This window comes from Argentina silus (genome assembly GCF_951799395.1).
Source record: "Argentina silus genome assembly, chromosome: 14".
Taxonomy (NCBI): Eukaryota; Metazoa; Chordata; class Actinopteri; order Argentiniformes; family Argentinidae; genus Argentina; species Argentina silus.
Genome location: NC_139668.1, coordinates 3,015,848 through 3,029,257, shown reverse-complemented (window position 1 = coordinate 3,029,257; position 13,410 = coordinate 3,015,848). Strand labels below are relative to the sequence as shown.

The following is a 13,410-nucleotide window of genomic DNA, read 5'->3' as shown; positions in this document are numbered from 1 at the left end:
CACCTACTGTCACCCCTTAAGGTTTAGATAAATACTCTACATCAGCCATGATTACACTTCGGGTGGTCCTCCCACCACTGTTGTTGACCCATTCCAATCCCTGTTAACCTGTGGAGGTGAATGTGAAGAATGTTACATACAATCCTGAGATGAGACATGACCTGCCACACAATGTTTGATCTTAAAAAAGTAGTGTGGGCTGCTGTGTATGCTGTGACTCCTATGTCAACACATGCCCACTTGTTACAGGCTTTACTGTATGTTTGCCCAGGAAGAGATAGGCATGTCCAGTGAGCCGAGAGTTAGCCTGATGCTGAGGTACCCTTTCTGACCAGCCGATAAGCCCAGCTGTGATTACGGTGGCACTTTCTATTGTGTTGCTTGGTTCACCGGCCATTTAGAGCCCAGGCACGGCTCAGTCGGCTATCCATAGGGCCGACTGGCTGTTTGGCTTCTCAAGCAAGCTGGTGATTCAGCAGTTATATCATCATCCTATTTACTGCTTATCTGACCCATCCGATAGAAGTGTATCTGTACTCTTTTTTTCTTTTCTTTTTTTGATGTGATTGATTGAGTCTACGGTTTGTTTTACTTGCATGCAGCCATTCCTCCCTCCACTCTGGAATGCATACATGAGGGAGTATCTCTCATTAATCCTTTTTCTTTGACTGCAGACCCAAACAATCTATACAGTCCTCTCTCAGTGTATCAAGTTGCTGTTATTCCACCATGGCAAGTATCATTCAGATAGATGGAGGGCAAGTATCAGTCTTGTCTTTTTCCATCAAAGTTATTGTGGGTGGCAAACTTTAACCAGAGAGAGGGAGAGCTATCAGTTGTTTGACCTTGTGAATTTCTTTGTTTTCTTTTCTCCTACCGTTTTGTTTCAACCATTGTCAGTTGACCCATAACATACACCAATCAGGAGCGCTGTATGGCCACTACAGATGCTGGCCAGGGTTGATAGGAGTGACGGTAAACAATGAGTCATGGTAGATAGTTGATCACATAGTTTTCCTCAGGAATTGGAACAGTTGACACTACTGAAAGTGTCCAAGCTAGCAGCAATTGGGGGAAACCTATTTAATCAAATTATCTATAAAGTGAAGGTGAAGGTGAAAGATCAGTGAGTGGCTCAGGATTGTATGTGTTTTGAGAGAGAGAGAGAGAGAGAAAGACAGTGTGTGTGTGGGAGGGGGGAAGAGAGAGTGTGTGTGTATGCGTGTGTATGGATGCATGTGTGCGTGTGTGCATCGAGGCAAGCAATCTTACATTTTGTACCCAAGACTAGTTTACTGGCCCTCAGCCAATGAGAAAAGTCAAAATACTAGATTACAGCAAGGACACTTGGCATGCATGACAATAACCCCACCCCTCTCCCCGCCCCTCTCTGTTGATTAGGTAAATCTCCTATAATCCCCAAGGAAATCTCCTATTGACTACAACGCTGGGAACTCACACTTGGAGGCACAGCAGAGCAAGGCGAAGTGTCAGTGAGTGAGTGCGCAGAGCATGCCTGTGATTTGGCTGTCTGCAGCATAAGTTATGGTTGAGCTGGATTCCTTAGCACAGATACCTCTGCCAAAGATGAGATCCTGGATCTGTAGAGGTCCCTTTGTCCTCCTTGCTCATCTTTGAATTATCAACAAGGAATGTACTCGGTGGAGAAGTTGTGAGGAGCAGTCACTGTCAGCCTGTGCAGTCTCAATGCTCTCTCAGTCTCTGGGTGTTCTAGACACAGTGAAATGCTTTCGTAGTGAAATTTTACGTCTAAAATGATACATTAAGGTTGTTCATTTTTTCAAGTCTTAGGTAAGTTGTTAAGATCCTTTTGAACTTTCCTCTCTTCTATTTGTGTTTTCCTGATGCTGGGGGTGAACTATATGCCCAGAAATTGATTTTGATTAACCTGTTCTAACAATTACGAATGTTTTTGCATTGAATTTGTACATAGATTTGCTTTTGATCCTTCTCTTTTTATCGAGTTAACTGTTATGGCGATGTTTTTCACACTTGTTGCATAGATAGATTATCACACACAATCGGGTCAGTTTTTGTACAGTTTTGTGTTTTTTTAATGTGTCATTTTCACTCTTTCACTCTTTTTTAAGTCACTGATGCTCTCCCTTTCTCCTCCTCTATGGAATATCTGTGGCAACTCCAGCTGTAGCCCTGACAATAAGGACTCGTGATTAGAATGGCCATTTGCATTTTCATTGTGAGCTCTGTTAGGGCAGCATACCACTCTCAGGACCTGTGGCGGGAGGAGGGAGCGGAGGCACACTCTTTTTATGCCACATAGTGAGGAGGGCAGCTTCTCAGGTTACCCAGCCATGAATGCAGCCTGACTCCAGCCAAGTACTAGGCTAGAACCTCTGGAAGATTGCCAACTCTGATGTCCCACTCCTCTGGGGTTTGCCAAGCAAAATACATCTCTGCATTCCTGCGCCTAAAGAATTTACTGTTGTTATCTTGGGTTGGGAAGGTTGATGATTTCAGAGGCTGGTTCCTAGTCTTTGCCTTGGTTCTGTTGGCTCCACCATTTGTTTGGAGCTTGACCCCCTTGAGGTCAGAGGTCAGAGGAGGAGTGTGTTTATAGTAAGTCAGGAGGCCCACCCCCTTCATTGTTTTATGAAGCAGCAGCAGAGCACCTTTGGTGGACGCCTTATTTGACAGAGATGCTCCACAGAGAGATTCAGGAGGTCTTTTATCCCAGCAGTTATAAGATGTTTTAATGATTTACTGTAGTCTTTTGCTGGAGGATGATCACACTTTTTGTACTTGTTTTAACCATGTTTCCTATATTAGTGTGTCATAGTATGGCACTGCAATTTATGGGCGTGTATTGTCTAGTATTGATTGTCTGTTTGTATCTGTGTTTTTATATTTATTGTCTGTTTTTACCTGCTGCTGAAATGAATTTCCCCTTGGGGATTAATAAAGTAGCCGACTGCTCTATTCTCTACTCTTTCTCCAGACCATCTGGTGTTGATAATAATAATAATAATTTGCTTTTATTTATATAGCACCTTTCATACATAAGAATGCAGCTCAAAGTTCTGTACAATACAGCACAAAAGAAAGAAAAAGGAACAGATTAAAAAACAAGAACAACCAAAACATCAGCAAAGTGCTGTACAATACAGTGCAAAAGAAAGAAAAGAGAAAAAACAACTATAACATAATTAATCAATACAATAAAAGCAGCATCACTCAATCTAGTTGCATAGATAGTTGATCAATACAATAAATAAACAATCAATACAATAAATCAATGATCAATACAATAAAATCAGCATTATATTAGAGATAGCAGCATTAAATAAATAAATGAAAATATATCTTTTTTCTAGCATTGTGACTTGCCAATGGCCCCTGGTCTGAGCATTGATTACTTTATCTTATGATGACTGATGGATAGATGATTCACTTACTTAAACAAATGTATTTGCTGTAAGTCGCTTTGGATAAAGGCGTCTGCTAAATGCCATAAATGTAAATGTAAATAAAATGCTAATTGAACGCTAAATTGAAGAGAGAGGTTTTTAACTGGCGCTTAAAGATGTTTACTGAGCTTGCTTCCTTGATTTCTTGAGGTACCGCATTCCACAGTTTAGGGGCATAGTTAATAAATGCAGCATCACCAACTTTCTTTTGGGTTTTGATAGTAACCTTCAATAAGCCAGCAGCAGAGGACCTGAGTGCTCTTGAGGGCGTATAGGTTGTCATCGAATCAGTAAGGTAGGATGGTCCCAGCCCATTTAGTGCTTTAAATACGAGCAGAAGGACTTCTAAGTCAATTCTAAACGATACAGGGAGTCAGTGCAGAGCAGTTAAGACTGGAGTGATATGCTCTCTTCTCTTACTTTTTGTCAATAGCCTAGCAGCAGAGTTTTGAATTAGTTGGAGCCTGTCTATAGACTTCTTGGGGAGGCCAGTAAAAAGTGCATTACAGTAGTCAAGTCTACTTGAAATAAAAGCATGAATCAGTTTTTCAGCATTCCGCTAAAAACGGCCACAACTTGGCAAAACTCAGATCAGAGTCTAAGATAACACCAACACCTCTGACTTAATCAAGGGAGTTAGATTCCCAAGGCTGTTTAAAAGCATAGCCCGTTTGTCTTTGGGGCCAAGTAAGAGGATTTCAGTTTTATCCTCATTTAGCTTTAAAAAGTTATTGTTCATCCATTTATTGACAGCTGATAGACAGTTAGTGAGGGGGCATTAGTATCATTTGGTTCAACAGAGATGTATAATTGAGTATCATCCACATAGCTATGGAAGTTTACATTGTGTGTTTTGATAATGTCGCCAAGCAGTCGCATATACAGTGAGAATAGTAAGGGACCAAGACAACTTCCTTGTGCAACAACAAAATGTATATCATACTCTTCCGATACATGATCTCCAAGTCTGACATAGAATTTTCTCCCTGTAATATATGTACGGAACCAGCTTAGGATGAAATCAGAGAGACCAACCCAGTTTTGAAGATGATTGATGAGGATCTTGTGATCAATCGTGTCGAATGCTGCACTTAAATCCAAGAGAACAAGAACGGAGACCTTATTAGCATCAGTGTTTAGTCTGAGATCACTGACAATTTTAGTGAGAGCAGTCTCTGTGCTATGATTAGACCTGAAACCTGACTGAAATTTTTCCAGAATCTTGTTTTCATGTATGAAGGAGTTAATTTGATTATAAACCACCTTTTTGATCTTGCTAATAGAAGGGAGATTGGATATTGGTCTATAATTAGTTAGAGTCTCACTATCTAAATTTGATTTCTTCAGCAATGGCTTCACAACAGCTGTTTTAAAAGCATCTGGAAAAAAGCCTGATTCTAGAGATGTGTTGATTGTCAAGACAGGGTTTGCAACACTGTCAAAGACTTGCTTAAAGAATGCAGTGGGGACAGGTTCAAGACGAGAGGTGGACGAGTTGCTCTCGGCTACAGTCTTGTAAAGTTCTGCTGCAGAAATGCTCGTGAATTTATCCATTGTCACATGCTTATTACGCGTTTTATTATAAGGGTCACCAGTGTCAATAATCCCCTAATGGTTGTCGTTGAAGAATTTGGCAAACTCCTCACATTTCGAAGCAGAGGCTTGTGAGAGAAAGTCAGTAGAAAGGGCAGGATTTAGCAGCTGGTTAATAGTTGAAAACAATATTATAGAGTTGCCAGCATTGTCACTAATCATTTTAGAGAAATGTGTTTTTCTTGCTGCGCGTACTGCCTTATTATAATCAGACAAACGGGCTATTGCTTCCTTATAAATGCCACAGTGAACCTGTAATTTGCTTTTTCTCCACTGCCTTTCTGCCAACCTGCACCTTCTCTTAAGAGAATGTTTTCTCACGTGACCTCTTTTTAACCTTGAGTGGAGCCACACTGTTTAGAGCATTGATATTGTTAAAGGCATCCACCATTTCATTAAGCAAATAGGTTTTGGTTTCAAATAGGTTAATAGGTTTGAATACATTGATCAAAAGAACTTATGATTTCTGTGAATTTATGTTCCGCCGAATCATCTAGAAATCGCTTTTGCACTATAATTTCCTTCTATATATCCTAAATATCTATATAACTGTCATAAAAGCAGCAATCAAAGTCTATGAAGAAGGTAGGCCAGCCAGTAAAGATGCAACTTAAGGCCTGCTTTAGAACAGTCTGAACAGCCCTTATTTGGCCATATGGCCTTGTGCATCATCACCTTAGTGCATCATAGAGCAAGCCATTTTAGCAAACTGTGTCCCTGTGTTCTATCACAACTATTTCCCATTGATGCCCTGCAATGATGGTTTTCTCTTGATGTGGCTTGACAACTGATTTGTGATGGTTGATGTTTACCTATTGAACTATTTGTCACTGGATTATTTCATGGTACCATATTTAGACAAATTCATCATCCAAGGTACAAGGTTGGATAGGCGCCCAGACACAAACCACCAGCATTGAAGTGTTTATCGCACAGAGACACCTGCGCTGGGTAGGGCATATGATATGCATGCCTCCCCTATGCCTCCCCCGGCGGATTCTCGTATGGCCAGCTGAAGGATGGACGTACAGTAGGTCAGCAGGAGGCCAAAGAAAAAGCTCTTAGGACCACCTCAAATACCTTCGGAAATGACGCAACATTAAGGATCGTTATAATGCAACATACGCACTGGAGAGCCTGGCTGCTAATGGCCACACCTGGCGCTCCACCTGCCACCAAGGCCTCACACACCTCCAGGAGGTGGTCATGGAGAAGTGGTCTGACTACATCTGCCCCCCATGTGGCACGCATGGGCCTGCATAGCCCACAATAACCCCTCAAAACATTATTATATCATCTACATCAATGGACAGCCATAAGTAGAGCTCGATCGATACTGGATTTTTCGGTCCGATACCGATGCTGATTTATGGGGGATAGAATACCCACTGCACTTTCTGGTTGCCAATCACTGTAATTTCTTCCAGCTCTCCCCCTCCCCAAGACAAACTTCATTAAAGTATTAAATTCCGCTCTTTTCACAAGAGTGAACAAACCTGTGTCATGCAGTAATCTAACTACAAAAGTTAGCTAGAACGTCTCACGCTGAAATTCATGGATACAAGCTAGCAATGTTAACGAGTGAAATAAATTATTCGTAAATAATATCATATTGTATGACTCTCTTCAGTAACATAATTTTACTTAGCAACTGTGCTAATTGACTGCAGTCCAAAGAGCTAATGTTACTTGCTAAATACAGCCATTTCAGTAGGCACTCCAGTAACAAATGCCAATAAACAAGTTTATTCATTCATAAAAATCCATATATGTATATATTTTGCTCAGGAAAAACCCAATTTCACTTTTCATATACAGAATGTAAGGCTGACGCACATTTTCAGTGCATCATCTGAGGATGTTTCCATGATCATTAACCATATCAAGAGGTAAATTAAATAGTTCCTGATAATTGGCATACAGCATGTGCAGTTGTGTTTCTGAAAGATAGGAAGTGATCAGTACCATCAAGGTAGAACTTTGATAGATAGTCATGTGACAAGACCACTAAGACAAAAAAGATTTGCGGGGGGGATTATCCCAAAAAATCATGGCCAGAGAAAACAGGCGAATGACACCATGAAATGTGATTTCAAAAGGTGTGAAATGAGGGGGCTCTGGGAGGAAAAGGTTGGGGAACCCTTGCTCTAAGATATACACTATACTCCTTCTCTTGTTCTTTTTGATGATAAAGCATGTGTTCCTCCTCCCTGCCCAGGAATATGAAAATGGTTGATATTGTATCACAGACAATGCCATCAGAAAATGAAGTACATGTGGCCAGGAACTTCCTCACAAAGATTTTGCGAAGTTCTATGAGGTACTGTGGCACAGCAACCTCAAGTACCCCAGCTCCTTCCAGACTGACACTTCAACCATCCCCTGTGACCTTGTTTGATGTTTGAACCACATCCCTTTACTCTATGTTGATGTCACCCTCTTAGCCAATGCCAGCTTCCAATGTTACCCTCATTGTGGTGGTTTAGTTGTGCTCCTCTTGTGTAAGTAGTTGACAGTAGTTTAATTAGCTGTCCAGATATATACATGACTTTGTCATGGCGTATTTAATTTCATTAGGGTTGGTGCTAAGAATGTAAATGGGTCCTAAAAATAAATCCTGTACAACCAGGAGTGTAAAATGTAAATACATGTTTGTATTCTGATGTTTTAAACTCTCTCCAACATGCATATCAGAAAGAACCATTTCAAAGGGTATGTTTAATGTCTACTGTATGTCATGTTGAAAAGAAAATATAAGTCAGCACTGAACATGTATGATGATATTTGTTAGGATCTCTCTCAAATATTCTGCTTTGTTAATTCTTTTTATGAAAAACGTTATAACTCTAACTATGGCAATGGTAAAGCAAGATATTTTCTAGAAAGTGTGAAAGATTTCCCTCCCACTATCTCTGTTTCAGAGAAATCTGTGAGGAAGACATTTCTTAGGTTTTCACAAGGCATTCAACACTATAGAGCATCAGTTATTATTTCATGCATTAGGGCAGTTTGGTTTTGATTTCTTTTTTGCAGATATTCAAAATGCTTCATAAGGACATCAACAGCTCTGTGATTCTACATTTAAATATTTCAAATAGAATTTTATCAAAAGGAGTGTGTGACAAGGGTGCCCAATTTCCCCTTTACACTTTTTGATAGTTGTTGAATTGTTGTCTTTAAGCATCTTCAAAGACTCAGTGGTTAGTGGTATATCAATCTTTGGGAAAGAGATAAGGATTTCACTGACTGATGATACAACCCTGTTTCTGAAGAACAAAGAGCAAAGCCCAAAGTACTTGACATACAGTGCCTTCGGAAAGTATTCAGACCCCTTCACTTTTTCCACATTTTGTTGTGTTATAGACTCAATTTAAAATGGATTAAATTAAAAGAATTTGCCATCAATCCACACACAATACCCCAGAATGACAAAGTAAAAACCGTTTTTTAGAAATTTCAGTAAATTAAATTAAAATTGAAATACAGAAATACCTCATGTACATAAGTATTCAGACCTTTTGCTATGCCATTCTTAAAATTAGCTCAAATGCAAAAATGTCATCAACAAATCACTCAATAAGTTGAATTGAGTCCATCTTAATGCAAGGATAATCATGTTATGTTCATGTAATTTTGGAATTAATATCTTTGTTTTTATAGGGTCTCTGATTTGCATAGGAATCAATTACACACTGTGTGGATCAGGTTGTCATTACAAACTGGGCAAATGGAAAGAGCAACAAAACTGCTCAGGAATGTGACCCTGAGGCCTGGGGAGACTTAGAAAAATCTACAAAGTTGAATGGTGGAGCGGAAAAAGCATAGTCAATGGGACAACATCATCTCAGTGTACAAAATTGGTCTATAACTTGGTCTATAACCAAGTAGCCAAAAAGAATCCCTTAATGGAAAATAATCTATCTCATATCCATAGTTGTGTTTGCAACAATGAATTCAAGTGATGCAGCAAAGAATGTGGCTAGAAATGTGTTTAATTGGTTTTACTACAAAGCATTAAGTTTGGTGCAAATCCAGCACATGCAATGCAGTTACCACACCATCTCTCGTGTGAAGAATAGTGGTAGCTGCATCAAGTTATGGGTATGTTTGTCACAGGCAGGGACTGGGGAGTTTGTCAGGATCAAGAGAGAATTATGAAATTTGCTGAGTTGGTGGTGACATCCGAATCCACACAGTGTGTAATTGATACCTATGCAAATCAGAGACCCTATAAAAACAAAGATATTAATTCCAAAATTACATTTTAGCTAATTTTAAGAATGTCATAGCAAAGAGTCTGAGTACTTATGTTCAGTTTTAATGAATGTACAGAAATTTCTAAAAATGTGTTTTCACTTTGTCATTCTGGGATATTGGGTGTGGATTAATGGCAAATTCTTTTAATTTATCAATCAATTTTAAATTGAGTCTACAACACAACAAAATGTGGACAAAGTGAAGGGGTCTGAATACTTTCCGAAGGCACTGTAATTGATTCTTCTTCAAATGCTTCAGGTCAGAGGTTGAACGTTGACAAATACTTTGTCTATTTGATACGACAGAACATGTCAAAGGTGATATTCCAATTACGGATTGTGTCGAATATTTGGGTATTCAGATTTCTATAAACAGTATTATTAGACAACACATGAACTTCTCCCCAAAGCTTAAGGAAGCAAAGATGATCTCAATCATTGGTTACAGAGATACCTTTCTATCTTGGGGGAGTTATTTTGGTCAAAGCAGAGGGATTATCATCTTTATATACCATGCACTTTCTTTAGTTGTACATGATTCCACCTGCAAAGATATTAATAGTGTCTTTTACATTTATTTGGGAAAAACAACAGCACCTTAAGAAAGCTGTTAGAGCTGGGAAAAAATCTGAGGGGGGATTTCAATGATGTGAAAAACACATTCAAAGTCAACTGGATGAAGAGGTGCATCAATGCACCAGACTCAATTTGGTTCTTCATTTCTAACAATGTATTCAAAAACGCTGGCGGCATCAAGCTCTTTCGGTATTGAATGATTAAATAGTTATAAGAAATAAGTTAATTATTTTTTTGAGAAATGGCATGAACAGGGTATAGACTATTTGAGTGATATTTTTGACTGCTCAGGTAATCTATATACATATGCTGACAAATGGCTAGACATGACTTCCCTGTCAACAAACAAATAAGGGATGTGTTTCACTGTAAACACAGTGTCACACCAAGAGGCAAGTTCTATTGGAACTATTGTGTTAATTGGACGAAAGCTTAAAAAAAAAAACGTTGCTGAAAGATCGTCTATGACAACCACTTTTTTGTCAAGCGACGATATGTCGATCAATCCATATTAAAAAGCATAAAACAGCCTTAACAGTGTTAATCAGTGTTTGTCATTATGTTATAGCAGCCATTTTGGCAAACCATTTATTAATGAATGATTGATGTTACCTCTCTGTTTTATTTGGTGAGATTGGAATGAGAATTCCTGAGTTGAGTTTTACCAACATATTTCTAACATGTTTGCTTGTCTTTTCCCTTCAGAGGGAATGAGCTTGTCTCCCGACCCCATTCATGGCACTCTTCCAAGTTTACAGGAGACCACTCTGAACCCTCTGAAACTCTGCCTAAACCTGCACCTGTATGGCAGGCAAAACATGAAGCAAGGTGAGATATTGCAGGGAGTGTGGCCTCCATTCCTTGTCTGAATGCATTCAGTTAGCTTCAAGATCATCTTTTTTCCCAAATTATGTGAATTATACATGTGGAGACATTGTGGTAAAGCATTTGCATTGACTCAAAGGTGGTGAAATGATGATGTTGCTGGTGTCATCTTAAGCCTCTGAAATGAAAACAGTAGATAAAGGTCAAGTAGATCATTTATGAATGATGTTTACGCAGATGTCTTATCTTTGTGATTTTTAGCTCTTCTTCAAAAGACCTCTCCAGCTGCGGGGATCACACCAATCTTCGTCAAGTGGGCAGTATGGAGAGAGTAGAGCGCCCCTCACACCTCTTCTCTGCAGGACGCTGCTCTCCCACGAGGTACAGCAGCAGTACTGAGCCTATCCCTGGCAGTGCAGCAGCCAGTAGTAGAGATTCTGGCTTCAGCTGCTTCTCCACCAGCTCCAGCCCCCCTGACCCACCTCTGTCCAACAGCAATGCTGCCAGTACTGAGAGCATGTTCTATAAGGGTGTCCAGAGTGAGAAGGCCAGGCAGAGCGAGCGGCCCAAGTACCTGCAGCTGCCTGTAGGGAACGGAGGGAGGGAGAGCCCTGTGACAGAGGACCAACCAGGGTCCAGGTACTCCAGCTCAGGCAGGTCTAGCGTAGGCCCTGTGTGGCATGTTCCTGAGAGGAAGAAGGCAGCACCTCCCTCTCCTCCCCCTCCACCCCCTCCTCTGCGCAGTGACAGTTTTGCTGCCACCAAGGTCTTCCCCTACACTGAGGGGCCTGATGGTCATGCCCAGCTGAAGTCTCAGGGAAGAGGTATGGACAGGCTGTGTGAGACTTCTGACCACAGCATCCACAGGGATCACCATGTTAGTCATAATGAGAAAGGGCCAGATGCCAGGCGCAGTTATAACGCACCTCATAAGAAAGACTTTCTCCACCCTAACACAGCAGCAGCTGACTGTAACCACAACCAGCTCAACCCAAACAAGCTGTATTCCTTATCTAGCACTGATGTGAGGCAAAGTCAGTCTCCCTTAGCCTATTTACCCAATCATCAGAGGCAGTACAGTGATGAAAGTACTTTTTACCTGCAAACCAGAGCCATACCTCCACCAAAGCCCCAGAGTGTAGGTAGTTACTACCGCAGCCTGCAGGATCTCCCTACCAACGTCTGTAACAGGAATCAGGTTAGGACCTCTTCTGCATCCCTGTCCAACACCACCATCGACCAAAAGCCAGACAGCGGAGGACATATCCGGTATTACTGCATCACAGCAAAGCATCCTGCCCAGTCGGAGCCTCATGTTAGGCAGGGAAAGGCAGAGGGCTGGAGGACGGACACACAGGCAGTTCAGGGGACCAATCACAATGACAGGAACTCCATTAGTTCCCATAAGGCCAATAAGGTAAAGTATCCTCTACCTCAGCCTCAGCCGTCTTATCCCAACAGCAAGGACCGCAATGGACATTTAAAACCAGCAAATGGCCTGCTATACGGGCACCAATCTTCCAGTCAACCCTCAGCTTCCAGATCCAGCTCAGAGGAGAAGGACAGCCAGAGGAGAGGTGAGGGAAACTCTTCAGAGACCCAGCTCAAACGGTTTTCTCCCAATCAACCCAATGAGCACAAGGTTGTTTCACTGAGAGAGATGCAGCAGGACCCTTGGCTGTCCAGGGAGGACCATCGAATCTCCCCCCAGAAGACCCCTATGCTTCACTGCTTATCCCAGGAGAGCAGGAGCCTGACGGAGAAACACCCAGCCACAAACAGCTGCAACGCCACTCAGGAGACACAGGATTCCATCGCTAGCAAACTGGCCAGACGGAGTGACCGCTATGCCACCACTCTCCGCAATGAGATCCAGCTGAAGAGGGCCCAGCTGCAGAAGAGCCGGAGCGCGGCCACCCTGACCTGCCCCAGCGAAGCAGACGAGGAACTGGAGGTGTGGAGGTCTAGCGAGACGTCCACCTCGTCCGACGGCTCCTTCTCCAACACCTACAAGGACCACCTGAAGGAGGCCCAGGCCAGGGTCCTCCAGGCCACTTCCTTCAGAAGGAGAGACCTGGAACCACCTGGGACAGAGGCCCCATCTCATAAACCTAGCACTACCAATGGCCAAATGTCCCGCATCGGTGGCCGCAAGCGTTTCACTCTGGACAAGAGGATCCACTCTTACTCTGAGCCGGACCAGATCAATAAGGTTGGGGTGGAGGGGGAACATCCCACAGGGACAGCAGGGTCCTTTGTGGACCGGCGTAAGTTCTTTGAGATGGCAGCAAAACCTGCCTTTTCTAGACCCGTCCCAAAGCCAGGCCTGCAGAGCTCCAGTGGGGAGCATGGTGAAGGTAAGACCATAGGAAGACCCCACCCGGGAGACCACCATGAGGACTGGAGGCGATGCCCGGCCAGTGAGACCCCCTCTGAACCCCACCACAGCACAGACCCAGACCCCCTCAGTCCTGGGCACAGACAGGCCATGCTGGAGCAACAGAGACTTGGTACCTTCGCTGAGTACCAGGCCACCTGGAGTTTGCAGAGAAAGCCAACAGAGACAAAGACACAGGGGAGGTATCACTCTGCTGAGAACATCCTGGACCCGGGAGCAGAGGAGAAGCCTGTCTGTGTCCACGAGAGGTCCCGCTCATCTCCGTCTGCAGACTTCTACGGACAGGTGAGTGTTCTTGTGGCTTGCAGGATGAGAA

General features: G+C 42.3%; 1 protein-coding gene across 1 annotated transcript in view; it reads left to right on the top strand.

Annotated features, from left to right (window-relative positions):
* Positions 1 to 13,410, top strand: part of LOC310815272 (protein Shroom2-like) — a gene marked incomplete at both ends in the record, with an annotated part of 31,696 nt that overhangs the window by 12,125 nt on the left and 6,161 nt on the right. The window contains 4 exons of the mRNA XM_083685007.1: positions 7,258 to 7,359; positions 7,734 to 7,751; positions 10,577 to 10,699; positions 10,958 to 13,379. Coding sequence (XP_083541133.1) covers positions 7,258 to 7,359; positions 7,734 to 7,751; positions 10,577 to 10,699; positions 10,958 to 13,379 — 2,665 coding nt within the window. The remainder of the gene's footprint in view (positions 1 to 7,257; positions 7,360 to 7,733; positions 7,752 to 10,576; positions 10,700 to 10,957; positions 13,380 to 13,410) is intronic.